Source organism: Pelecanus crispus, chromosome 19, assembly GCF_030463565.1.
Source record: "Pelecanus crispus isolate bPelCri1 chromosome 19, bPelCri1.pri, whole genome shotgun sequence".
In the NCBI taxonomy this organism is placed as follows: domain Eukaryota; kingdom Metazoa; phylum Chordata; class Aves; order Pelecaniformes; family Pelecanidae; genus Pelecanus; species Pelecanus crispus.
In genome coordinates, this window is record NC_134661.1 from 278,357 (window position 1) to 304,920 (window position 26,564).

A 26,564-nucleotide genomic window follows, 5' to 3' on the forward strand; every position below is an offset into this window, starting at 1 on the left:
CTATTCCAACGAGTCACTGTGGTCCAAGCCGAGGTCAGTGCCAGGTGCTGCGGGGAGACCACCAGGCTCTTCCTCCAGCTCTTCCTCCTCTTCTTCCTCCTCCTCCATCTCGTCCTCGTCCTCCTCGTCCTCCTCCTCTTCCTCGGTGCCGTCGAGGGAGTCGTCGTGGGCCGCCAGCATGGCCTGCTGCATGGCCATGGTGGCCGTGGCTGACGAGAGGGGTTGCAGGTTGTCCACGCTGAGCGAGCCTGAAATTTAAAAAAAAATACAGGAATAAGGACTTCCCAGCTACTGTAAAAAGGACCAAAAAGTGCATAAACCAAGAATAAGCCAAGCGAAAAGCTGTACCCAGACAGAGCACCCTGTAGGGTGTCCCACCTGCCCCAGCCACTCCCCAAGGTCCAACCCTTAATTTTTTTAGCTAATGTGTCTTCATCAAATAACAAGAAACCTAAATTTTTGAGCAAGTAGATGCCCAGATTTGTTGGGCAGATCTTCTCTTCATCTGCTCTTAATTTCCCCCTTCCTTTCTCTTCATCTTCTCTCATCTTGTCTGGTCCATGCTCATCTCTGCTCTCTTCACCTTCTCTACTCCTCTTCATTTTCATCCTCTCTCTTCCCATCTTGGCTGTCTTCTCATCTCATGTCATCTTCATCTTCTCTTTTTCTCTTCATTTGCATCATCTGTTCTCTGTTCATCTTCTCTTCATCTTCCTTCCCATCTTGTCTCATCTGTCTTGTCATCTCATCTTCATCTTTTCATCTTTTTTCCATTTTGTCTCCTCTCCCCATCTCCTCCCTTTACCTTCTCCCCGGCACCTCAGGAGACAGCCAACGTGCTGCCCCATAGTGGGTGATCTTTGAGGGCTGTTCCTGTGCCAAGGAGATGGTGGTTCCCCACTGCTAGTGCCCTTGTGCTGGCCAACTGGAAGGACCTTCTTGCATGGGCCACCTCTTAAACACGTTTTTCCCCAATGGGTGATAAAGGGCTCTAGAAATCCTTAATAACCAACATCGGGCCATAATTTAATGCGTGGCCACCCCATCCAGGAAGGGCAGGAGCCATCAGGGTTTGCCCTTACCGTCAGGATTTGTCCCCGAATTGCCACCCTGCTGCTGCAGGACTCCAGCGGCAATGGAGTTGGGCCAGAACCGCTGGGTGGGCCGGTGCTGAGATTTGATTTTCTTGGCTTTGGGGGCTGGGTCCGGGTTGCTGGCGTCAAGCATTGGCTGCAGGATGCGCCGCCGGGCATTTATGAACCTTTCCAGGGAAGACAGAGACGATTCAAGTAAATAAGAGTCATGACAACAATTTTAAGTTAAAACAACAGATATTATAACAATTAGATGAGTTGCAATATCAAACCCTTCTGAAAGTGGCTGCATAGTCCAAAAAACTGGAATTTTACCCTATTTTATTTGTGGCATGTTACACCATTGCATTAATTTTTCCAGCTCTGAGTTGGAGGCTGCTACATACTGGGTTTGCCAGGAGAGGGCACTGAGACATCGCAAACGAACGCCATCAATTAAACACACCCAAGCCCATCTCCCAGAAATCATCCCTAACTGCCCAAGTTACCCACAAAAAAGCATTCTATAGCACCAAAATAGCATGAAAAAAAATCTCTAAAGCCAGCAGGACGACTGCATGGGCCACCGATGTGCTCACCAGTTGTTGACTTGCAAAAGCGTCAGGTTGGTTTGGGCGGCGATTTGCCTCTTCTCGTCCTCTGTGGGATAGGGGTGCTGGAAAAAGAAGAGATGGGGCAGCAACATGACATCCCTGTGTGCCAAATGGCAACCGTGAGTGAAAAATAAATGAAAACACGCCCCCCCCCCCTTTTTTTTTTTATTTTCCCACCCCAAATTTGGTGGCTTCTTGCATTTGCAAGGTGCAAGGCTTAAGGGCGATATCTGAGAGCATCACGGTTTCCCTGGCGTCCTTAGGGCTTTTCCAAGGCTTTTCATTCAAGGCTTTTCCTTATTTTTTTTTTTAGTATTAGCGATTTTCTAATAATGGTTGTTGGCAAAGGTGGGATTTGGGCTTCAAAACCCGCTGTCGCCCACAACGCCCCTTGTCAGGTGCATCAATAAAACACCCTGAAACATCAGCAATAGGAGGCTACCAGCACTCAAAGCTTCAACAACTCCCTCCCAACTGTGTTAAAATCCTCCTTTCCAACCCCCCAAAATGAAATTATTATCAAACCAGCCCCACGTGTCATTTTCTGGAGCCCCAAGACAGAGCCAGTGTTGATTCACATGACTTGTTTTACAGCTGTTTGCCCCCAAAATAGTGTGATTTCCTTAACAAAACCACCAAAAGTCATGGCATACAGGTGACCCCCCATCCCACCGGGGTTTCAGGGATGCCAAAGTGGTTAAAAATGTCTCTTTTTTGGCAAAAGTATCTCCATTTTTGGCATATTATTTCCAGGATTCCTTCCTCCTGCTGGTGCTACAAAACTCCCAAACGCTGAGCATCGATGCTATTAGGTTAAAAACCACATAATTTATCATGCGAGATGGAGAAATCTCGTGGGGAATCCCAAGCATCTTCTGACCACGAGCACCAGGCTGAAAGCAAAAGGTCCAACCATCCAGTAGAAGAACAATTTCTTTTAGTTTTTCGATCCAGTTTTGGAAATTTCAAACCATGGAGTTCTCCTAGCACTTGGCAGAAAATTGTTCTTCAGCTTCTGGTCTTCTGATCCCTTTTCTGCTTACAAATCTGCAGTTCAGCCCTCAAAAAGCATGGGAGATGCATGACGCAGCTTGGGATGGCAGCCCAACACAGCAATGCTCTTGTCCTCAATGTAATAAATCCAAAATTTCCCATTAAAAATAAGGCTGGAACGTTCCCAACCAGCTGCTGCTCCACGTCCCGGGTCATGTTTTACCCCAAGTTGCTCCTTGGAGCTGTTATTTTCCATCTTGCTGGTACCTTGAGGGTCTCCCACCTTCCTGAAGACCCTCATGCAACTCTTTGCAACCAGCTTCTGAGTGATTCCTTGGCCAAATTATCCAGAAAATAAAGGGCTATTTTTAGCTTTCTGCCTTTCTTCCATCTGATCGAAGAGCAATCTCTTTGCAGGAAAATATCTTGGTTGCATCCTCTGAGCTCCCTCCACCTACATCTCCATCCCCCAAAATGGGGCGATTTTGCAATTCTGCATTTCGACCGATTGCTGATGTGCCACAACCATACCTGCGGGGCAGCTTTCACCCCCTGGCTTGCTGGAAAATGGTATTTTGGAGCTGTTAACTGGAAAAAACCACTCCATTACGCATCCGCAGTAATTTGTGGAAGTCCCCCTCTGGTTTTGTTTGCTTCTTCATGCATTAAGGGAGTTTTCTTGCCACCTGCAGTGAATACGGTCATCCCCAAAATACTCCCAAAATAAAACCAAAGCCACTTTGTGCCTCTGAATATAAATTCAGGCAAACCACCACCTCGATTTGTTCATTTGTGGGTTTTTTTTGCCTTTTTTTCCAGCTTCGCAGGGTGTTTTGGTGGCTACAGTGCTCACCATGAGATGCTGGAAGAGCCATGAACGCATGATGTTGGTGGCATGTTTGGGCAGGACGCCCCGCTTGTTCTTGGACTTCTTGTCCTCACCGTCGAGGAGGGAGGTGAGATCCAGGTTCACCTGCCGGGGTAGAGGAACGGGGAGAGAACTGGATGAAAACGGTGATGGACAACCCAAAAAATGAGCAAAACCAACCCAAAAAATGAGCAAAACCAACCGAAAATGGGAGTGGGGCGAGTGCAAAAACCAGGAACTTGTAGGGAGCATCCAAAACCCATTTCTTCACCCAAAAATTTGCATTAAATCCCCATTTTCCCGCAGGATCTCTATTTAATGTCTCTGGTTTTTTGCCATGGGCAAATGGGCTTTTTCTCCCTGCAGTGGCACTGGCACAACTGGGGACTGTGGTGTCAATGCCACGACCATTTTCGATGTGTGATTAAGGGGGAAAAAATTTTTACCTTAAAAAAACCAAACAAAAAAACTGCACAAGGATGACTTTTAAAACCTGAGGTTAAAACCCTTGCAAACCTGCGTTCCTCACCCAGCTGATTCCTACCCCGAGGAGAAATATGCCCATTGAGCGAATATTTGCATTTCCCCCCCCCCTAAAAATAAAAAATAAACATCTTGCTGCAAGAGAAGTTTTAATGAGGTTGCGGGAACCAAGCTGAAATCTCAGCGCTTGAGTTAAAAAGAGAATTTTTTTTTTTCCCCCCCAGCTCTTCATCAAAACACTTCTCCTGGATGAATTAAACATCAGGCCAGCAGGTCCCTGTGATTCCCCTGGGCTCCGGCTGAATAAATCATGCCGGCAGCACGAGAAGAGCATCCGGAGGTGCTTGTCCGGGGCTCTCTCCCTGCCCCGATATTCCCTGCGCACGTGTTTTTCGCACCACGGAGGATTCTGCTGCAAGATCCAAGACCATGACTGAGAGATATTAAAGAAAGAAGGGGGGAAAAAAAAGCATTGCACAGGCAAGAAAAACCTGCCAGGGAGGTGCCACGCACTTCCAAAATGCCTTTTTTTTTTTTTAAGAGGCTCCTGCAATTAAATTGGGGTGTTTCAGAAAAAAATTTGCATGGGGGGATTTTTGCTGATCTGCCCCCAGGAAGCAGCATAGCAGAAATCAGTGGTTTTTTCCCCAAATTCCTGGGGAATGGGGGTTTGGAAGAGATCACAGGCAACGCAGCCAGCGGGGATAGCAAGTTGTCCTTAGAAATCCATTTCTACGCCAAATTGTCAACTTACTGCAAGAATGCAGCCACACGGGCAAACCCCATGTAGTTAATTGCAATTACAAAAAAAAAAAAAAAAAAGGAGTAAAAACAGAGCCAACGGCTAAAAAAATAGCCCAAAATCCATAAAGCAAGGAAAAACATGAGCCTTTCCCATGAGCGCTGTGATTGCTGTACCGGACAGGTGATGCCGGCGATCCCAGATCCATAATATAATAGAAATAATAAAGATAAGATAAGGTAAGGTAAGGTAAGATGAGATAAGGTAAGATAAGGTAAGATGAGATACATGTTATAATACTACATAATATAGCAATAAAATATGTTATAATTTTTAGGTACCCCAAAGGCACCTGGCAGATGGCTTTAATCAATGTTTCTTGCTAATTAAAAATTTAGGATACTCCAAGGGTTGAATTTATGGAGAACTTGGGGTTTTTGCCTGCTGCAGCAGCACAAAATATTGCGTAAAATGGAAATTTGAGGTGGGAAGGTCTTACCTGGGCGTTGGGGATCTGCAGGGCACCGGGGGCGATGGCTTGGGCGAGGACCTGGCCCTGCGACGTCACCATTGTCACGGGCTGGTACAAGGCTCCACCTATGGAAAAAAAGGCTCGGGGGGGTACCAACCCCCCAAAATTCTACACCCCCCACCCCAACCGGCATCTGCCGTGGTCCCTACCTGGCACGGCGGGTGAGCCACTGCCGGCGCTCATGGCCAAGTTGCCTGGTGGTAGCGCGGCCGCCGGCACCACGATGCCCGGCGGTGGGTTGGAGGCGGGCGGCAATGCTGCGGGTGAGCTCTGCAGCATCTCCTGCGAAAAAAAGGATTAAACCCCTGAATTTAAACATAGAATCATAGAATTGTTTAGGTTGGAAAAGACCTTTAAGATCACCCAGTCCAACCATTAACCTACACTACCAAGTCCATACTAAGTCAATCAAGGGTAGACTGGACTGAACCATGTCCCCAAGCGCCACCTCTGCCCGTTTTTTGAACACTTCCAGGGATGGGGACTCCACCACCTCTCTGCGCAGCCTGTTCCAATGCTTGACCACCCTTTCTGTGAAGAAATTTTTCCTAATATCCAACCTAAACCTCCCCTGGCACAGCTTGAGCCCATTTCCTCTCGTCCTATCGCTAACTACGTGGGAGAAGAACATGCAAGGTTTTAATTTTCCCCCTCCAATAAATACGCCCTGTTGCCCTCCCCCTCCACCCCCCCCCAGGTTGTTCCACAGGCAAAACTGAAGAAAAAGGGATTTTTCAGTTTGTTGCAATTGAAAAAAAAAGGTGGAAAAATAAGGATTTACATTTTGCAAAGCTCCCACTTAGCATCTTCCCCAAACTCATCCTTCTTGTGCAGCCAGTACTTCCCATAAGGAATAAGGAGACTAAAAAAGAGCACGACAGACAAGAAGGAGTTTCTTCCATCTTCTTCTTCTTTCTACAAATTTCTTTTTTTTTTTTTTTTTTTTTTTTTTTTGTCCTTTGACTGGAACTGGATGAAACGGCACTCGCTAAAAGCTGGGGCAAGCGCCACGGTTTCCCCTTGCCAGAATAACAGTAAAATGATGACAATAATAATAATATAACCCAATTTTATATTATTCCTTGCAGCTTTAAGCTAATTTCTTGCAAAAATGGGCATCTTTTTAGCTGGGAGTTGTAATCTTAGTATCAGCCCCGGCTCTGGAGCGGCTTCTGCATGTGAGAAGCCATTGGGAAAAGCCCGAATTGAATGATTATTTGAGTTTTTAATGCAACATTTTGGGAAGGGAAGGGTGCCACAATTGAGGATATGGGGGACTACAGGGCGATGTACCACAATCCCCCAGATGGGCAGGATTTTTGTGTGTTATGCCAATAACATTCAGAAAATTATAATTTCAAAATAAGCCCAAGATAACTATATATTTCTAATTCACCCAGCTGTAATGGAAATAAAACTGCACTCATTTCTTGCAATAAAAATATTTTTCCCCCTTTCCTACCCATTTCCCCATTCTGCCTCACTTCCCTGGTGTCTGGCTGGTTCTCAACTGTTGAACAAAATGCCAACAAAAGGGATTTTTTTCACCTTTTTATTCAATTTCCCTTAATTTTGATGCATTTCTTCAAGAAACCTATTTCTTGGCTTAAGAAAAGAGGATTTCTCGGGACTAGTGACATGCAATGACACTGGAAAATGTGACCACGCAAACATGGCTGGGTCAGAAAAAGCTGTAGCTCCTCTTTTCCTTGCAATAAAATGACAGAGATGGAAATTTGAATGCAGAAATCAATTCATTTTACATCAAGAGATGATGTGGGTGCATTGTTGAGCAGGGAACTGGGGTACCCTTGTGTCCACGTTGATGCATCTCCCATTGCTGGGGGAAAAAAAAGTCATTTTTAGTCCCTTTTTTTTGCTTTTCCCCATTACATTCATGCTTCCATCAGCTTCTCCCCATCAGTCACCAGCAATTTGCCTGTGCAATGGTTCTGAATAAACTCTGATTTCCCTGCATGCTTTTGCTATTAAAATCCCTTGCTGCATTTTCCCATCCCTCCCATGATGCCAAGCCCAAAATGTTGCACCTGACGCCTCTGCCACATGTTATTTTTGTCCTCTCCATTGATGATCTGAATATTATTTATCCGGGAATTTTGCTGCAATTGCTGTGAATTTTAGCTTCGCCTCCCAGATATTCCTTTTCATAGCTAGGTTAATTTAAAAAATGCAAATATGACCACAAAATACTTGTACATTTTTTTAATATCCTTTGCCCATCTCCAGCCTTTTTGCGGAAATGGTTTTCGATTTGAAAAATTAGGATTTCTCAGGATACAGAAAGCACAAATCGGTTGCTTTTGCATGCACTTGGACTTGGCTTTTGCTAAGCGTCCGGCTAACAAACACAGTGGAAATATTCATATAAAACCAAATGCGGTCCTTGAAGAACCTCAAGAAGCAGTCTGATACAGCCAGGGGTGACCAGAGATTTGGACCAGCCTGAAGACCTCCAACTTTCCTCTCCTGCCTTGTTTTTCCATGATTCCTCCAAAAGAAGGACATCCAGAAAGTCACTGGAAGTGTATTGGGAAGAAATAACTTGGGATATCGAAAATAGGAACAAGAAACTGCCACTTCCAGATATAGTGGTCAAAACCCTTTTCAACAGCATTTTATGATGACAAATGTTGCATTTTTTTTGGTGGCATAGAGGAAAACTGTCCCAAAACACCAGCTCAGTGGTGTCCAAAAAGGTAGAATATTGGTAATTATTAGAAAAAGATATGAAAGAAATTCACAGTGTTTCTGCGACATCACTGTGAAACCAAGGGTACCCAATGAAAGTGGAGGCTGTCCCTTAAAATAAATATAGATATCTCCAAGAAGATTTAAAAAATATATTTTTGCATACTAATTGCCTTGGATCGCAAATGCCAGCCAAATGATATTACACTTGTGATTTTGCTGCAGTGGAAAATGTTTTATATTTTAGGACTCAAAGAAGTTGAAATGTTTCCGGCAATTCTGAAACTTGAGTGTAAAAACTGTATCACTAGGTGTCTCTGCAGATCCACATCTTGGCACTGACCTTCCGCAGCTCTATGGCAAAACATGATTTCTCTGAATTAGAAGTCCCTTTAATGAAGAAAAAGACCTGGTACATATTGCATTGCCCCAAAAAACCCCCCTTTCTCGCAATAAGGCAAGTGTCAAAGACCAAGTGTCCAAGTGTGAATAAGTGCCAAAATTCAACGCTACTTGGGCTGATGTCCTTCTCCTTGTGCTTTATGATACAGCAATTTCTTTCTGGGTGGCACGCATGCACAAAAATTTCTGTGTCATCCCAACTTTGTGAAATTTCTTTGTGCTTGAGTTAAGCTGGGGAAAATTGGGGTTAGTTGGAGAAAAAAGAAACCTATGAGTTTGACGAGAAAGAGTTGACCAAACTCAAGTAAGAGGATTCATAGGAGCTCCTTCGTGGATGGATGAGTGGATGGATGGAGATGAAAAAAGTTTGCTTTAAATAACAGAAATCCAAGCTTGTCCACAGGGCAAACTTGGATAAATTAAGATCAATACAGAGAAGTACTGCATTGAGTCAGGCCAACCCAACCGTCAGCCTCCAACCACCAGCAAGATGGGGAGGAAGAGAAGAAGAAATGCTGTCCTGAAAATGCCCATATAAACACTGCCAATCTGCTGCAACTTAAAATGAGAGCTGAAAAATGCAAGACTGAATCCAATTTAAACATCCCTGGCAGTGCTGTGGTTCCCAGTATGACTGGCTTTGCCGTGGGTTTTTTCTTGCCAGTCAGCTGGAGAGCAGTGAGGACCACTTCAATGTTGAAGCAAAGTTGAACTGATTTACTGTAAGTGTAGGGTTAAATTGGCTTTCTCCCCCCACCATGCAACAAGCACCTCCCCTCTCCTATCCTTGTCTGAAAAACTCAAAAAATATTCATTAAATGGAGGCAGTTAAAAAGGGTCTGATGAGGACTCAAGGGAGAGGAATGAAGCCAAGTGAAAAACAACCAACAAAAATGGAAGAAGGGGAACTGCTTGGTGGATTTGCAGGCCAAAGAGGCTAAAACTCCTCTGCAAAACCAAGTGGAGCACACAATGAGAAAGCGATGGAGAACACGCGGTAGAGAGATGTCTATAAGGTAATGGAGGTTCAAGGGAGGCGCACCACATAGGAAAAAAACCTAACTTTTCACCCAAACTTGGTCAACACCAGGAGTCCGTCTCCAGGCTTAGTGTCACAAGAAGATTTCAGCAACAGTGGAAATGCCTCTGTTTGCCCAATTTTCCCATCATGCACCTGTCTGGTGCTCGCTCATCTTTCCATCACCTCCAGGCATTTTTGCATTTCCAGAAATTCTTGCATTTTTCATCTAAGAAAGCACAAATAACACCAAGCTAAGGGCCATCCTTTCTGGATACACCAACTGCGATTCTCCTGCAATAACATTTTGACAGCTCCGGCCATTGTCATCTTAGTTTTGGTTGACATCCTTGTTATTGTGTATCCATAATTTTTAAGCAGGCTGTCCCATGCTAAAAAACTTTGCAAAAAATTGAAATATTTCACTTTCATGACCACCCTGGTGTATCTGCTCATAAAACTATCAGTGCCCCTCCCATACCCTGAGAAAACCTATTTGCTGAGAAAACTCGTTCATTGATATTAATTGCATTTCCATTATTTAGATTTTTTTTTTTAAATTCCCAAATTAGTGGCCCCTTAGCTGTTTTACCTGCCCTCAGCATGAGATTAATAGGATTATAATTAGCAAAATCATCCCACTTGCCATTTTTTAAACACTGATCCCATGATTCTTCAGCTCTCTGGAACACCCCCAGCCCTTAAAACTCAACTGATGGATATAGAGTATTTCCACCCATTTTTTAAATCTTATCCATGCAAACTCAAGTATACTCAATGAGTCGAAGCACTCGGGCACTTGACGTTGCTTAGTCAGATAATTTAGAAAAAATTTGCCGTTATATTATCACTGGTAGGTCATCCTCATCCAAGGACCAGATGAGATGGTGGCTTCTTCTGGTCTATCACTGTGAATATTTCGGCTCCTGTTGCCTGCTGAAAATCCCTTCGTTGCTGAGCAAGCATTTCCCCTCCAGTTGGGTATTTCCTGGGTGCGTTCCCATTTATTTAGCAACTGCCTCCAAATTCTCACTTGAATTTCTCAACTTCAGAGTCTTGCCCGGAAGGGAAACATCGGCAACTCCGGGTTTGTAGGAATCAGAGGCGCTTGGTACCTCTCCATGGGCCTGATTGTTTTCCAAAGACTTGTGCTAATTTTCTGATACGATCCCCACCTCTTTGTGAAGCACTAAATCCTCATTACTTTTCCTGACCGATGCATTCTAATTAGATCAACACTTTAAAAAAAAAAAAGGAAAAGAGGAAAAAAAAAAATCACAATAGCCACAGGACGGCTTTCCATCTCATTAACTCCCTCACTTATTATTTTCATGAAAATTACTGATAAAAAACGTGCATCTCCATTTGCTGGGACCGGGAGCTTCGTCGGCTCATATCTAACATCTCTCTCATCACCCGGGATGCGAGCTGTTGCCATGGCGACGCACAATAATAGAAACTAATAAATTACAAACGAGATGCTCGTTGAGCAATTATTGTTCTCTTTTATGCAAGTGTCTTGCTAATTTTGATCATAAGGAATGCTACCATAAAGCAGCAAAGGGATAATAAGTCCATTTCTAGAGATTATTAGAAAATAGAGAGAGGCTGGGTTTTTTTAGATCAATGATTAAGTGGTTTGGTGCTTTCAGGAAACCCAAATAAGAAATAAAACTTTTTGTGGGGCTTTTCCCTCCCCGTGCTGCGGGAAGAAAGTGGCCACAAGCGTTATATCGGGAGCTTCGAACTCTGCAGCACTTGGAGCTGAGCTGCTAAAATCACTTTTTTTTTTCCTTTCCACCATCCTAAAAATGCCCTGAAAAGCCCTAAAAAAGCCCCTACCACCTGCCTCCTTTTGGGGGATATCTCCAAGAGCTGCCTGGAGATGCCCTGGCTTATTCTGAGTTGGCTGCAGTTATTTCTGGTGGGATTGTGCAACCCCAAATTTCATTTTCCCCCCAAAAATCCAGTATCTCAGAGAGAGAAATCCCTAAGGGACACCCAATGTTGCATCAAGGAAGTTTTTTAGGATGCAATCAGCCAACATTTATTCCCTGTGCTGCAAATGCACATGAAAACCCCAACCCATGGGCAACTTTTTTCCAAATGTTAAAATCCCTTATTTTGCCCCCAAAGCCACCAAAATGCAACTTGGTTTGGCCATTTCAGTTGATATTTATGCAGTTCTTGGGCATATCCTTGTACTTTCCCACTGTTCTTGAGGCACCAAATGTTTTCTTCTCCCAGCTAAAACCCAAATTATGCAAAAAAAAAAGTCAAGGTGGGAATGTTGATCATGCTGGGGGAGAACTGCAAGATGTGCCAGGGCAAAAAAGGAGCAGTGAAGCCAGAAAGGGTTATCTGAAAGCCAAAAATCTATTCAGCTGCCTTGAAACAAAGACAAGAATGGGGAGAGAGGAAGTGGTGGAGAAAGTCATGGTGTTTCTGTCCTCCCCGCCAACAAACAGTATTTTTTCATGAAAAAATGCAAATTTCTTGTCCATTTCCCCATGCGCTTGCACAACTTCTGCAATTCCTTCCCCCCACACTTCATTGCTGTAACATAATTGTTTAGGAGAAGTCCTCATCTCTCCGTTTTGCACAGACACAAACATTGGGGTTGCAGCTCTGCCAAACCCATGGAAAACAAAGGCCATGAAAAAAACATTTAAAAAAAAAAAAAAATCACCGCAGCATCTTTTATTGAACCCTATGAGCAAGATATGGGTTATTTTTAATTCTTTTCCTCGACTGGGGATGGGTTTTGATGAATTTCCAGGAGACCACAAGAGTTGTCCAGCAACCCCCCAATGTCATTGGCCCAACTCACCCGTTGGCCAACGTGGAACGATGGTGATTACAGGCGATTTTAAGACATTACCTGGGGGTGGAGGCTGATGGAGGAGGGGTTGGGGGAGTAGGGCCCCCCCAGGTCGTTCCTGAGTAGGTTGTCGCTGTGCATCTTGGTTTTGAGGCAGGTGATGTAGCGGTTACAAAAGTCCTTGCACAACTCGTTGACCTTCTCCAGCTCCAGGAGGTGGATGCGCAGCACCTGGATTGCCTTCACCATCTATGCAAGGACACAATGGCAAAGTTAAAATAATTTTTTTTCCTCAATGAATAAAAAAAAAACAACCCCAAAATCAATATTCTCACCCAAAACAAAACCTGGAACTGATCCCTACAGTAGAATTAAATGCATTTCCTTTCTCAACACACCAAAAAAAGCTAAAAAAAAAAGTCAATATTCTCGCCCAAAACCCATCCCAGAGCTCATCCCTCTGCACCTCCGCTTTCTTTTCCATCCCCATCATTCATACCTCTGAGATCTCAAGAGGTGAAAATTCACAAAATTTACCGTTGCCTTCATGGGAACTGCTCCCTGTTCCCAAAAAAAGGCCAAGCCAAAGCCCTGGCTGTCGAAAAGTGTTTGGTTATTCTCTGGAGGCCACTTCTTCTAACAAGATTATGGGACTGCAACTCCACCGTAAGCTGTTGCTGGTGCAAAGCCTGGGCCTCATTAAAATGTACCCCATAAACGTTAAAAAATTTACACATAAAACATTCCTCTCGCCGAGCTGAAACCTTAAGTTTTACAGCCGCTGTTTGAAATCTTGCATAATATATAAAATTTCAGCTATTCACTCCGGGGCAATAAATCGGGTTTTATGTAACAAAGCGTCTTTGCATTTCAAAGGGTGTTTTTAACTTGCAAATTTTAGTGGTCATCTTTACAAACTGCGAGTCGCCACGGTTGAGAAACACCCTGAAAAATCCAGTGCCAAACTCGGGTGGCAGCTCCACGATGGACAAACCAAATTTTTGGTTGGCAAACAACAAGGATGACGGGTTGTGGATGGAAAAATTCTTCTTTTTTTTTTCTTTTTTTTGGCCTTTTTTTGGCTTTTTTTTCCTCCTCCGCAGTTGGCGGAGGCAAAGCGCAAGGTGGAGGCGTTGCGCCCCAGCTCTCCACATCCTCCCAGGGCTCAATGGCCATGAAAGTCAATATTCAAGGGCAAAGGCAAGAAGACCTGACACATATATGTATAAAAAATAAATCTCTCAATTATCTCAGCTCATTTGCTTAGGGTCTCATTTTATGTCCCTGCTCCGCTGCGCCGTATATCTGTCCGGATAAAGAGTTACAGTCCGACGGTGTACGTGCGCGGGGTTGTAAAAAATACAGATGCTGAATTAATTGACTGTGTGGCACTCGGCAGCTGATTGAGTTGATAATGGTGAGATCTGACCTTTTTCTAATTTCTAATTATGTGCATCTCGGCGGTGAGGAATACATGACTCTTATTCTAATGATAGCTAATGCTGCTGGCCTTTTCATCCCTGCTTTGCCATCACCGATTTCCGGGGAATCGGTGGCGTTAAAAAAAACACAAATGAAAAAATAACCAAAAAAACCTGACAATGCAAATAGTGAAAAAGTGTCAGCTCAGGAACAGGTGGAAATGTTGAGTTTTGAGCACCGCAAGACTTTTTCATCCAAAATTCCGTCCAGCTGGCACTTCCCACCAACAGGAACCGTCCTTCTTCAGCACTACATTAACCATCTCCTCTGTCTTGATGGAGGCCAATCGCACTGAACAATTTGGATGGCTTTTGGAGAAGTTCTGGGCATTGGATAGAATATATACATACAGATATGTCCTAGAAATAGGGAAAAAATACATATGTATAGATATATATATATGAATATGAATATATCCAGTGCTGCAAGGTCATACATGGGATCAACGCAACTGCCCATGGCCAAATTTCACTTCAGCAGCAAGAGTTGCTCCAAAACATGCCCAAAAACATGATTGGTGTGGGGTTTTTTAAGAAACCACCAAAAAAACGGTGAAAATAGGCTCTGTGGACACATCTCCTGCACTGACCATTTGCTGGAGATGTTTCACCTTGATATGTGTAGGAATAGGTTTTCCTCTCCCAGAATTTTAGATTCTTTTTTATCTTCAGCTGGCTTCATCTCTCTCCTCTTGCTAGATCATTGCACCGTTTTTATGTCATTTAGTGCGATAGGGTTTTTTTGGTGCACCTCAACATTTGATGCATGTTCAGTTCCAAAACTGAAATAATCCAAAACACTGGGTTTTTTGGTTGCTTGTCCCAAAGTGATTTCTGTTCTTGGCTATGAGACGTTGCAGGGCGTTGCATTGCCTGTAATTTTTTGGAGGGCTTTCCACAGACTGCTAAGCCACTCTTGATTTTGGGATGTCACAAAACTCTCCTCCATGAGCTGAAATCGGGTATAAAAGATGCGGGATTTTAATACATCTTGAAACTGTTTCTTGCGGTTTTAGGAAAGTGGTAGTTTTTGCACTCGGATGAGCACTGCTTGTTCTTCTTCCCTTCATGACAGGTTGTTGGACAAACTCACCTCCTTGGTATCTCCAATATTCGGAAAAAGCTGCCTGTGAATTGCCTGGTTTTGCTTCTCTTCTGGGATGGAAATCCCTCTGCAACACATCCTAGGGGGCACACCATCCCTCGGGCAAGGTGTTTTGCTCTTTGCATCATCAGAAGTCGGTGAAATTGCCTCTTTTGACCTTAAAAATCTGCTTGGTGAGCGCTGGGAGGGTGCACCAGCATGGTGCCATGGACCTGTCCTCCCACACACTTGCCATGGAGACCACATGTGGAGGCTTCCTGGACAAAATAATGGGATTTGGGGTTGTTTCCTGAGGTCCCTGCAAGACGAAAGCTCCATCCCAAGCAGAGTCTTCAGAGGCACCTTCCAGCAGCAATGGGTACGGTAGGAAATTTGAGTTGCTGTGACAGGGAAGCCACCAAAACCAGTCCAGAGTGTCCCAAACCACTCATATGCAGCACCCTTTTTGGAAAAGGGTGCCTTGTTTCTAGGACAAGAGCTGGCGATTACACTTGAAACAAGATGGTGCCAGACAAGAACGCAGATGCTATTGCATGTTGCACTGAAAAGCAGTAATTCCTGCAGATTGCAAGTTTTGGGGCACAAACCAGCCATCGGTCTTGGCTGTTCCCATGAAATGCATTGAACCCATGGTGTTTGTGTGGGAAAACTAGCCAAAAATTGGGCAGGGGTTTGTTCTCACAGGCAATCTTATGGAAAAGGTCTCAGAAAAGGTCCTGGAGAAGGTCTCACAAGGTCTGTGGAGAACATTGCCAAGATGGCCAACACTACAAACAGAGCCCCAAGACGTTGCCCAAGGTGGTAAATCTCCATAGTTTGTTCCTCATCCCCTTCCCACCCCGCAAAAACCATCTGCCAAGCCCCGGCCGCCTCTACCAGGTTGTCCAGCTCAGGGTCATCGCTGAAGAAGGGCTTGTGCTCCTGCTCCTGCTGGTGGACGAAGTTCTCGATGTCGACGTCGAAGCTGGCCGAGGTGATGCACTCGGAACCCTGAGTCGCCTGCTCACACTTCTCAAAGAGCAGAGTCAGCAGCGGGAACAGCGGGTGCCTGCAGAGGACAAAAGAGACCCCCCCCATAACACCCATTGTTTGAGGTTCCATGCACATTTTTACCCCACACCATCCATCCGTTCCCTCCCAGCTTGCAAGAGCCTGGTGGTGCAAATTTCACTCTCAAGCCAATGCTGGAAGTGCTCCCTCTAGATCTTTTCCAACAACAAAAAAAGCTTAAAAATTGCAAAATTCACTGTCTTCTCCACCAGGCAATGACTCCCAACGTCTTGGTGCTTTCCATCATTGCACCAAAGCTGGCATTTCCAAAATGTTTTGCCACGGGCAAAAAGGTTTGGCTTCGGGGTGGTGTCTTGGAGCCATCTGCTGTCCTGGTGGCTTTGCATTTTGGGGATCAACCCCAGCACCCATTCATCGATGGTAGTATTTTACCCCCAAATGTCTCTCTTGGTTGGAGACGCCGGATGGGGATGAGCTGGTAAGTCCACATGCCTGCAGCATCCTTTGGACCGACCTTGCTATGGGTTGCTCCTGCACCAAAAGGTCTCTTCGTGCCTCCATCAAGCACAGCCATGTCCATGCATGAAGTAAAAGACGGGTCAAATCCCACTTCTTTCCTACCACAAGATGACCCTTAGAAAAACAAATATTTGCAATTCTTCTTGCAAATCCACAGTTTGCTCTAACGATGATGCTAAATCGATGCAATATAAAATGCAAATATCCATACAACATCAAAGCACGTGGAGAAGAAGGGGATGAAGACCATGAGTTAGTGCAACCCTCAATGAACCTCTCCAGCTGTGCAATTTAAAAAAACAAAAATAAAGTACTCATGGAAGTCTTTCAGGGGAGAAATGCAAAATGCTGCCCCAGGGATGGTCTCCCCCAGCACCCCAGTTACCCCAGCGCAGTGGGATTTGCTCCACCATGTTACCTCCAAAAGATGGTCCAAAAGATGGTCCAAAAGATGATTACGAATCGCTTCCCTCCAGTCCTTTCCAAGCCAGTCAGGCGAAGGGGTTAAACCCCTCGGCTAAGTCTTCATTTGCAGCCGCTAATACCGCAGCATATTATAGTTTAATCTGTCCTGATCCCGGTTTAATGCAAGATTCGCCGAGGCTGGAGCAGAGAACGGAGACGGGGGGGGAAATAATTTCATAATTTCGGCAGCCCCGCCAGGGCTTAGCCGAGGGATATGAAAGGCAAATTCCAGGCAGCGGGCCGAATTATTGGGACTTATGAACCGGCGGCTCAGCGGCAGGTGCCCACTGCCATTTCCAGAGCCGCTCCATCAATTAGGAGCAAAGGCATGGAATTACCCCAAGGATGGGTCTTTTTTTTTTGGGGGGTGGGGACTGCAGCCCCTGAGCAATTTGCAGCTCACTCGCTTTGAGGGGTTGCATCAACCAAGGAGGGGATTAAGATCGTTGCCGGCATCACCCCGCACTACTCTGCGTTAATAATTGGGGCAGCGCTGCCACTGCCCCCGGTGAACGTCTGGGAGCGCCGGCAGGGAGGAGGAGGGGGTGGCACGTGGCCGAGGGGAGGACGGTTTGCTTTTCAGCCGGGGAATAAAATAAGATAAAATAAAATTAAATTAAAGAAAGCGGGAGAGACGAGACTAAAGTAAATAATAAAAATTAAAACCCAAACCAAAATAAAATAACATAAAGTAAAATAATAAAATAAAACAAAACAAAGGGAAGGTGCAAAACCCCCAGGGACGGGTTAAGGGAGAGCACCGAGGCTCCTAGCCAAGCGCGGTGCCCGGGAGCTGCGAAATTTGAGTTTCAGCCACAAGCTATACGCTGAATTGTTGTTGCAATTTTTTTTTTTCCCTGTTGCATGAAAAAAAAAAAAAACCGCAAAAAAACAAACAAAAAAAACCCCCAGCAGTTTTCTCTATTTCCAGCTTTCCTGTGGCCATGATAGGCTGGGGAAGGGAATGGCCACCACGGGGGTTTGCAGGCGGAGGTCGTGGCATGGAAATGGAATGGGGAGCTGGAGCCCATCCTTGCTATGAAATTTGAGCGGGGGAGGTAGGTGGATATCCAGGATGCACAGGGAAACAAGATTTTCCCCACCGCAGGTGGAAAATCACCCCTATGGCACAAGGAAGAGTTTTGGGGTGAAAAAATCTGATTTTGCTGAATACGGTTTTGCCAAAACCCCCTTTTTTTCCAGGGAATCCTCCAAATAAAAGGGCTAAGCCAGCGCTGACATTTTCCTGCAGGAGAGAGGTCGTTCGCAGCCACTAATAAAAAGGATTCGACACGGGCTAATAAAGAGGAATGAATTCCTCTAATGGCCTAATTTCGCACCTTCAGCAGGGCTCTGCCCGCGAGCCGGCAGCACCGTGGGCACATCGCAACATGCTTTTTTTTTTTTTTTTTACCCAACTCTAATATACACCTTTCCTCCCTCAAAAGAAAAAAAAAAAAAAAAGAAAATTAACTTAATGCAAAGAAATCCAGCCGTTTCCCACTTGGAAAAATCCCGTTTGAGGTGCTGGGCCGCTTTAGGCATTGGTTCCCACAGGAGCATCATCTTTACTGGTCCAAAATCCATCAGGAATTCCCAGCCCCGCCATTGCATAACGTGAATAAAATGCTTTGGGTGGGAAAAAATTGCAGCAGAGGAGTGATGCTGCTGGACCAGTCCTGGCAAAGGTGCTCCCACACCAAGCAGGGAGGGGGAGGATTAATTTTTTTCCTTTTTTTTTTCTATTTCTTTAATGGGTGATAAACCTCCCGCTAGAGCATAAAACCCGGCGGGGTGACTTGTCCAGCGCTTTTTATATTTCCCATCGCATTTTCCCAGCAATTTCCCTTCAGGTTGATCGACCGATGCTTACAGACGATGCCTTCTGCCTTGGTGCAATTATTGAAAATTAACAAAACCCCAGCGTTTCGGGGGGGAGGGCGCAGCCCTGGGAGGGCTAAACCCCCCCGCCGCGTGCATTGGCTAGCTAATGACGTATGCACAACCCGTATCAGCCGCTGGATAGGTGAATATTCAGGTTTGGCATGCAGCGAAAAAAAAAAAGCTCATTGGGTGAGAGTTTAACGAGAAAAATCTATTTGGGGGGTAGTTTTGGCTGGTACCCAAAAATAAGCATCCAGGTTGGAGCAACCAAGTCCATGCACGGGACCAGCCAACAATTTTTTCCCCACTTTTCTGGGTGGGAAATACTTCCAAAAAGGTATTTCTGGCATTTTGTTGCACTTCAGATGAAGGCTGTAAAAACTCCAAAGGGGTTTTTTGTTTTCATTATCCCATGAACACTGCAAAAAACCTCACAGAAGTGCAAAGAGACAGGGTGGGGGTTTTATTTGCATGACCTGTTTTGCCTTGAGAAAATGATTTCCAGCACTGGAAAAAAATCTTGAGACCCGCTTCGAATAATCCTTTGCGTTTTCCTGGGAAACCAGTGGGTTTATTCCATGCCTTCATCCACCTTTCCAGACCTTTTGGACTGATAATATTTGAATATTTGGAGTCAAAATATTTTAATTCCTTCACTTCCGAGTTGCAATTTTTTGGTTTACAAGCCCCCACAGCCCTGGCTGTTAACAGGGGGTTAATCCTTAATGTTAAACGTTAATCCTAATTATATTAGAATATTATACATTACTGTTACATCATTACTGCATACATTGTAATACTGTAAATAATTGCATATCACTTATATAATTATATATTACTTATATAATTATACTATTTACATAATTATGATGTTACTTATTGCAATTATACGACAACAGTACTGCATATGTTACAATATTATATATTATTATCTCCAAAGTGACAAAAAAAGGGGACTGGAGGGGCTCATCCATCCCGCGCCCATTGCCGCCCGCATCCCGCAGAGACGCATGACCCTCCTATTTCAGGTTAATACGTGACTTCACTCCTTCTGGGTGCTTTTTCTGCCCCAAATCGCATGGGTTTGCCAAAAAAAAAGGGGCTAATTTGGGTTTTCTGAGGAGATGAAGATTGGGGGGGTTGGTGGCGCCGCAAAACCAGACCCGCAAAGGAGCTCCACCGCCCTGCGCTATTATTGAGAGTTGTTACTGCTAACGAGGGGCGAATTGCTAATCCCCCCTATTCCTGTCTGTTAATTAATGCATTTGAATAACAGCAGACTAATAATGCATTTTAATATTGACTGCATCAACGAATCGATGCATTAACCAATGCATTAAATATGGCGTCGTCGCACGGACACGTCGATAGCGTGTTTGGAGTAGCCAATACGCTAATGAAATCAGGCATTAATTACGGCATTAATTAATTCATGCACGCTGGTATTAGCTTGCATCACCTGTAGACGGCTCGCTTGTCGGCCTCCAGCTGCGCCTGGGGGTCACCGGCTGCGGCGGGTACCGGCGCGTTGGTGGCCGCCGCCGGCGTGGCAAGATGCACGGGCTGTGCCTTGGTGGGCTGCTGGGCTGTGGCCGTCATCTGGCAGGGGAAAGAAAAATAAAAGGAGTGGGAAAAAAGGAAGAAAAGGAAACAGGAATGAGGTTTATTGCACTTTTCCACCGAGTTCTGCAGCCTTCTGCGTCAAAGTTTTAAAATTTAGGAGGAGGCAGCCCCATGATGGGGCTCTGAGCACAACGGTTCGCAGGGTGGGTGAAAACGTATTTGCATTTCACCTCATCCTGGAAACAGCAGGATTCGTTTTTTTCCCACTTTTTCCACTTTTTACTTGGGGAAAATACAGGAAAAAAAATCTTGACATCCTTATTCCACCACGAGCAAAGCAAAGGCGGGGGGGTCATTTATTAGAGAACGCTTTGCAGAAGCCCTAGATTAAATCAGCTGCGATGCTCAGCTCCTCCTTGCCGCGATTTTTTTCAAAGCAGGTATTATTGTCTAGACACACAGGCATTTTAAACTTTCTTCCAAATTTACGTGAGCCTCTTCCAACTCGCCAAGCCCAGAGATGAATCATTTTTGCACCGCGAGAAGCCAGCCAAAAAAAAAATCAGCCTTTTTTTTTTTTTTTTCCCATGCCAAATTACCTGCCTTTACCCCCGATGCTGCCCCAGAGCGTCGATGCAATGGGAATCGCAACGCGCCAGAGCTGGAAATCTACGGGCAAAATGACATCTGCTACGTGATAAATCATTCTGCGAACTAACATCTTGCTTTTTGAAAAACTGCAATTATTTTAGTTACATACATGTAACTAGAGAGAAGATGAAGAAGAAGAAGTGGGATGCGCGCGTGCCAGTGCACGTGGCAAATCACTGCGCATCCTTCCGGCATCGCCCCCAAAACTGCCACCCCCACGTGCAGAGGATTGCACGCGTTTAGGGGCCACTTCCACTTAAAATTAACAATCGTATTAAAGAAATCTGAATTATTTGCTGCTGGGCTGCAGACGGGTCCGACGTACGCGTCACGATGCATCGCTTTATCTCCACAAGATTTGGTTACGAAAAAAAAAATTCAGGGACAATTTTGATCGGTTTGGGTTCAAATGCATCAGCAACCCCCCAAATCTGGTGGGTTCAGCTCAAAATCGCGGTGGAAAATTAACGCAAAGTGCTGCTTTGGTGTCGAAATGGTGTAAAAAAATTATGTTTTCACCGGTAAATCTTCAATCCATCCTTGAGCTTGGTAGCAAAAGGAAGCCTCTGCCTCTTGCTAAATATTGTAATTTATTTATTTGTGTAATATACTTATATATTCATTTCTGTGTTTAGTTACATATAAATACAGTATCTATAATTTATTTATTTGTGTAATATATATTCATTTCTGTGTTCAGTTATATATAAATACAGTATCTATCTATATAATTTATTTATTTGGCTAATATACCTACATAGTCATTTCTGTGTTCAGTTATATATAAATACAGTATCTATCTATATAATTTATTTATTTGGCTAATATACCTATACATTAATTTCTGCATTTAGTTATATATAAATAAAATATCTAATTTATTTATTTGTCTGAGATATTTACATATTCATTTCTGTGCTTAGTTATATATAAATAAAATATCTACATACTCTTTATTTATTTGTCTCATACGCTTATCTATTTATTTCTGTGATTACATATATATAAATAAAATGGGTTTATACCGATGTATCCGCATCTTTATATATAAATACATCTGTGTATGCCCACGGTCTTCTCCAGCCAAACTCACCCTTATACTCCGGTTCTTGGCATGAAAAAAAAGCAATTTCTTGCTTCCCTTAAAAGCTGCATAAACCCAAGCCAGGCCAAACCCACGGCCCCCTTTTGCTTTTAAAATGTTTGACTTTAATATCTCCTGCCTGACCTTTTGCTGCTGATACGGTGCTTTTTTTTTCTTTTTTTTTTTTAATCTCCTTTATTGTTCATAACTCCAAAGTTTGGCTCCGCCACCTGTAAATTCACCCGGCGCTATTTAATTTCTAACTCTCCCAACCCAGACGCGGGCTGGATTTCCATCCCTCTTCCCTTCCCCAGTACGAAACAAATCAGTGAAAATTTGGGGTTCCTATCCCAGCAGTTTGGATTTCTCCTTCTCCCCCCCATTTTCCGTCTAAACCCCAAACGCAAGCAGATTTTGGGATGCTCCAGCCATGCCACTGAGTATCTCCCCACCCTCTTTCTCTTCTTCCCCCTTTTTTTCCCTGTTATCTCCCTTGAAAATTACTTTTTTTGGGGGAAAAAATGGTTCCCCCACCACCACTTTTTTCCTTTTTTATTTTTTTCCCCTCGTCACACTCATTTACCGGGCTGCCGAAGCCCTTTTCGCATCCTGCCCCAAAATCCTGCCAAGTTGGCTCCTTCCAGCTGAGTCTGCAACTAATTGGGCTGTTACCCAAAAGAAAAAAAAAAAAGCCTCCTCTGCGGCTGTTTCGAAGCCATTACCTCACCTTGGACAAAAGAAAATAATAAAAAATAAATAAAAATAATCCCAAGGCGGTGGAAAATGAGGCGAGAGGATAGTCGGATGCGAGTATTTGCACACCGATGGGGACGCGGGGCAGGGAGGAAGGCAAAAACGCGGCCAAAAAAGAAATGGCTTTATGGGGAGCAGGTGGGGATGGGAAAGGAGGAAAAAGGCAGCAGGTTTCTGGCTCGGGAGTAGGAGTGTCTCGGCGGTGGGAAAATGGGGAAATACGGGGGAAAATGGTCTGGGTTTGGGTATGAAAGATGCAGGCGTGGAAAAAAAATGCAGGGGGGGGATTTTAGCCCCGCCACCCCCCCCAGAAAATGGCCAAAAATAGTTGCAGGAGGGGGGGGGGGAAGTAAAAAAAAGAAAGTAAAAAAAAAAAAAGAGGTACAAAAAATTATGTTAAAAAATGTTAAAAAAGTAAAAAAGGTTAAAAAATATGTAAAATAATGATGCAAAAATATGTTAAGATGTGTAAAAATATGTAAATATGTAAAAATGTAAAAATGTAAAAATAATTATCTTAAAAATATGCTTAAAATATGTAAAAAAGTAAATGTAAAAAAAGTTAAAAATGAAAAAAAGTTAAAAATGTAAAAAAAATTAAAAGCTTTTCTAAAAAAAAATTTTTTAAAGTTTAAAAAAAGTGTAAAAAAAGTCCAAAAATCCCCATTGTTTCTGCAAGAGTCCCGGTTAAAGCAGAGATTTTGAGGTGCCGCTTGCCGAACAATGCCCATCGCCTCCCAGTTATGTTCCTTTTTCTATTTCTGGGTTTTTTTGGCTTCTTGAGGAAGAAAATCCTTTGTCAGAGTTAGCGGCGCTCCCCAGGTGATGGGGGGGCTTCGCACAGGTTTAAACGCAATAATCCCCTTGCTTTAGGGTTTTGTTGAAGACTATGGCCAAATAGGTCGACTCTAGAGAGCAACCATGGCGAAGGTCTTCAGGGCAAGAAAAATCTCCTAAATCAGCGATATTTACCCTACTGCTTCGTGAAAATTCACAGCCAAACTTCTCTACCACCGTCACACACACTGCAAACAGCGGCTCTGAGCCCAAAAACGTGCTGAGGACACTGGGAGTTGCGGGTGGGGCGTTCACTGATCCTACCGGAAAATCAACACCTCCACCCAATTTTTAATCTGCGACTTTTTTTTAAAAGTATTTTTGTAATTAAAAAAAAAATTGTGTTTTTATCATTTTCCATTTTCGTGCCTGACGTAACCACCTAGAAAGCACTTTTTGGGGGCGCAAAGCTGCTTTTATTGCTTTCTGTGCTGAAAATGCTGAAAAATCAACATCTCCACTCAATTTTTAATCATTTTTAAATATATATCTATATAATAAGTAAACAAACAAATAAAATTTTATAATTTTTTTAATTTTCCATTTTTGTCCCTGATGTAACCACCTAGAAAGCACTTTTTGGGGGCGCAAAGCTGTTTTTATTGCTTTCTGTGCTGAAAATGCTGAAAAATCAACACCTCCACCCAATTTTTAATAATTTTTGAATATATATCTATATAATAAGTAAACAAAAAAAAAATTTTATAATTTTTTTAGTTTTCCATTTTTTACCCTGATGTAACCACCAAAAAAAGCACTTCTGGGGGGCGCAAAGCTGCTTTCATCGTTTTTGGTGCTGAAAATGCCTATTTTTAAAAGAACCTCTTTTTGCTAACTTTGACAGTGAAACAGCTGAAGACTTTCCCTTGGCTTTTTCCTTTAATTTATTATGGAAAACATATGGATTTTTACGCAGACTCTTTAATTTTCAACAGGTAGAGCAGCTTGGCGAGCACGCTATAAATGATGTTCCCTATTACACTCCTTTAGCAGAACCAGGTGACAGTTAAAGCATTTTTTTCCCTCTGAAAAGCAGCTTTTCCCATCATTTCTGCTTCATTTTTGCACATTTCTGACAGCGAGGGTGATCGCTTGCACAGCCTTTGCAGTAAAGTATTAACGCAAAGCTCCCCCAAACCCCATTTTTAGGGCTTTTCTCCCCAAAAGAGTCTGCTTGATGAGGAGCTGGTTGTAGCTCTAATAATTTTTTGGTTTTATTATTTGTCACCCACCCTCCTCATCTCTTCCCTGTCTTTGGGGAGAGGAAATTTGTGCAATTTGCTTTTCCAAACCTTAGAAATCCCAAATTTTTAGGTGAAAAGCTCACAGCGGTCACAGCATTGCGTCAAAAAAACCCAACCTTGGCTGCAGCTTTTCCTCCAAACCCACTAAACTGGAGGAAAAATGCTTGCGCAACCCCCTCAATAGGGAAAAATAGAAGGGTTTGGTCAATGATGCTCCTCAGGTTCCCCAAAATTCAACGTATTAAAACAGGGGGCAGATAAGGGACAGGGATGGGGAAGGTAGCGGGGACGTCTCTGTAGGATGTTGCAAAAAATCTTGGCTATTTTAAAAGTCCCTTAAATTGCCCATTAGGACTAAAACGGCGTCGCGGCTCCCCGCTGCGTAAGTGAGAAAGGCGGCATGTTTCGACACGGGGAAAAAAAAAAAATTGGGAAAAAAAACCCTCTCAGAGCGGAGCAGTGAAGCGAGCAAATGATGACACAGAAGTTGGAGGAGCCATAAAAACCCCACCGAGGTGTCGTTTGCAAGAAGTGACCTTTTCCCACCAAAGGAGACGAGCGGAAAGGAGACCCGGGTGGCTTCAGGGGGGGTGTAAAAGTCGATTTATTTATTTTAGCTTGCAGAGAAGAGGCTTGATTTTTTTTTTTTCCCTGGGAGGGGAGTTTTTTCTGCTTTTGCAGCCAAGATATGCAGCAAATGGAGGAAAAAGTCAAAATTTCCCATACGAACCCCCCCAAAAAGCTGCTTTCAACTGAACTCGGAGCCCTCAATCCAGATCATCCCCATTCGTCATTGTAGCCGGGAAAGGGGTAACGTGATGTGGATCTGCCCCCCAAAACATCTCAGGATGGGCTGCAAGGCACAGGACCATCTCCGAAATCCAACCTCAACTCCCACGTCCAGCCCATTGGGGTGCTCCAGTAGAGTTTCTCTTGGACAAACTCCTCTTCTTATAACTTAACTCCGTAACGATGCTCGGAAAAGTTACTCGACCCCTTAGAGCAACATTGTAGATTAAGTCTTTTTTTCCCCCCACCACGGGATGCCAAAAAACGCCATAAAAATAAATCAAAAGGCCATTCCTACAGCTAAACCCATCCCGGTTTAGCCAGACATTTCGTCTTTCCAGCTTATTAACCTGCTGGCTGCAAACACGCCACTGCGTCAGCTTTCCAAGAAGACCCCGCAACCCCAAAATAAGCCAAAAAGGGGAAAAAAACCCATAGTTTGTCCCAAAACCCTTCAATCCTGCAGACTGTGTCAAGAAGGGTTTTAATTTTTGCCAGTCTCTGAAATGAGTTTTGGGGTGAAATACTTCATAATGGTCATTATTTAGCAAGGGAGGATAATTAATGCAGGAGCTGGGGGTCATGAGGGGTCTGGAGGAGCCCGTGGTGCTGGGGGACACTCACCTGTGGGGTGTCTTGGTAGGGAGGAGGGGGCACCGTCTGGGTGGCCATCATCGTCAGAGCCGGTGCCGGGGAGACATGGTGCATCCTGGGTGGGAGTCACATCGAGAACCTGCGGGTGGGAGAAATGCTGCTGGATTAAGGGAGATCTCCATCCCAAAAAATCCCGTGGAAAGGAAAAAAAAAAGGGACACAAAGGACAGGTGACGTTCCTCGCACAAGCACGCCAGCACAGCGCTCCACCGCCCAGTCCCTGGAAGAAACCCGAGATGATTTGATGACCTTATCATAATTGGACGATT

General features: G+C 44.1%; 1 protein-coding gene across 4 annotated transcripts; it reads right to left on the bottom strand.

The window, feature by feature from the left end:
• On the bottom strand, nt 1-26,349 carry PKNOX2 (PBX/knotted 1 homeobox 2). Of its 4 annotated transcripts, none has more exons than XM_075723304.1 (10): nt 26,266-26,349; nt 20,180-20,319; nt 15,718-15,889; nt 12,316-12,504; nt 5,455-5,587; nt 5,273-5,370; nt 3,534-3,653; nt 1,673-1,749; nt 1,083-1,261; nt 1-248 (listed from the first exon to the last, which is right to left on the bottom strand). In XM_075723304.1, the coding sequence occupies exons 1-10, from the start codon at nt 26,347-26,349 to the stop codon at nt 1-3; spliced, it is 1,440 nt and encodes a 479-aa protein (XP_075579419.1). The 4 variants fall into 4 exon arrangements, with proteins under 4 accessions (XP_075579419.1, XP_075579420.1, XP_075579421.1 ...); XM_075723305.1 differs by having other exon boundaries at nt 5,455-5,575; nt 26,266-26,331; XM_075723306.1 differs by lacking the exons at nt 5,273-5,370; nt 5,455-5,587 and having other exon boundaries at nt 26,266-26,331.
• Nucleotides 26,350-26,564: the final 215 nt, after the last annotated feature.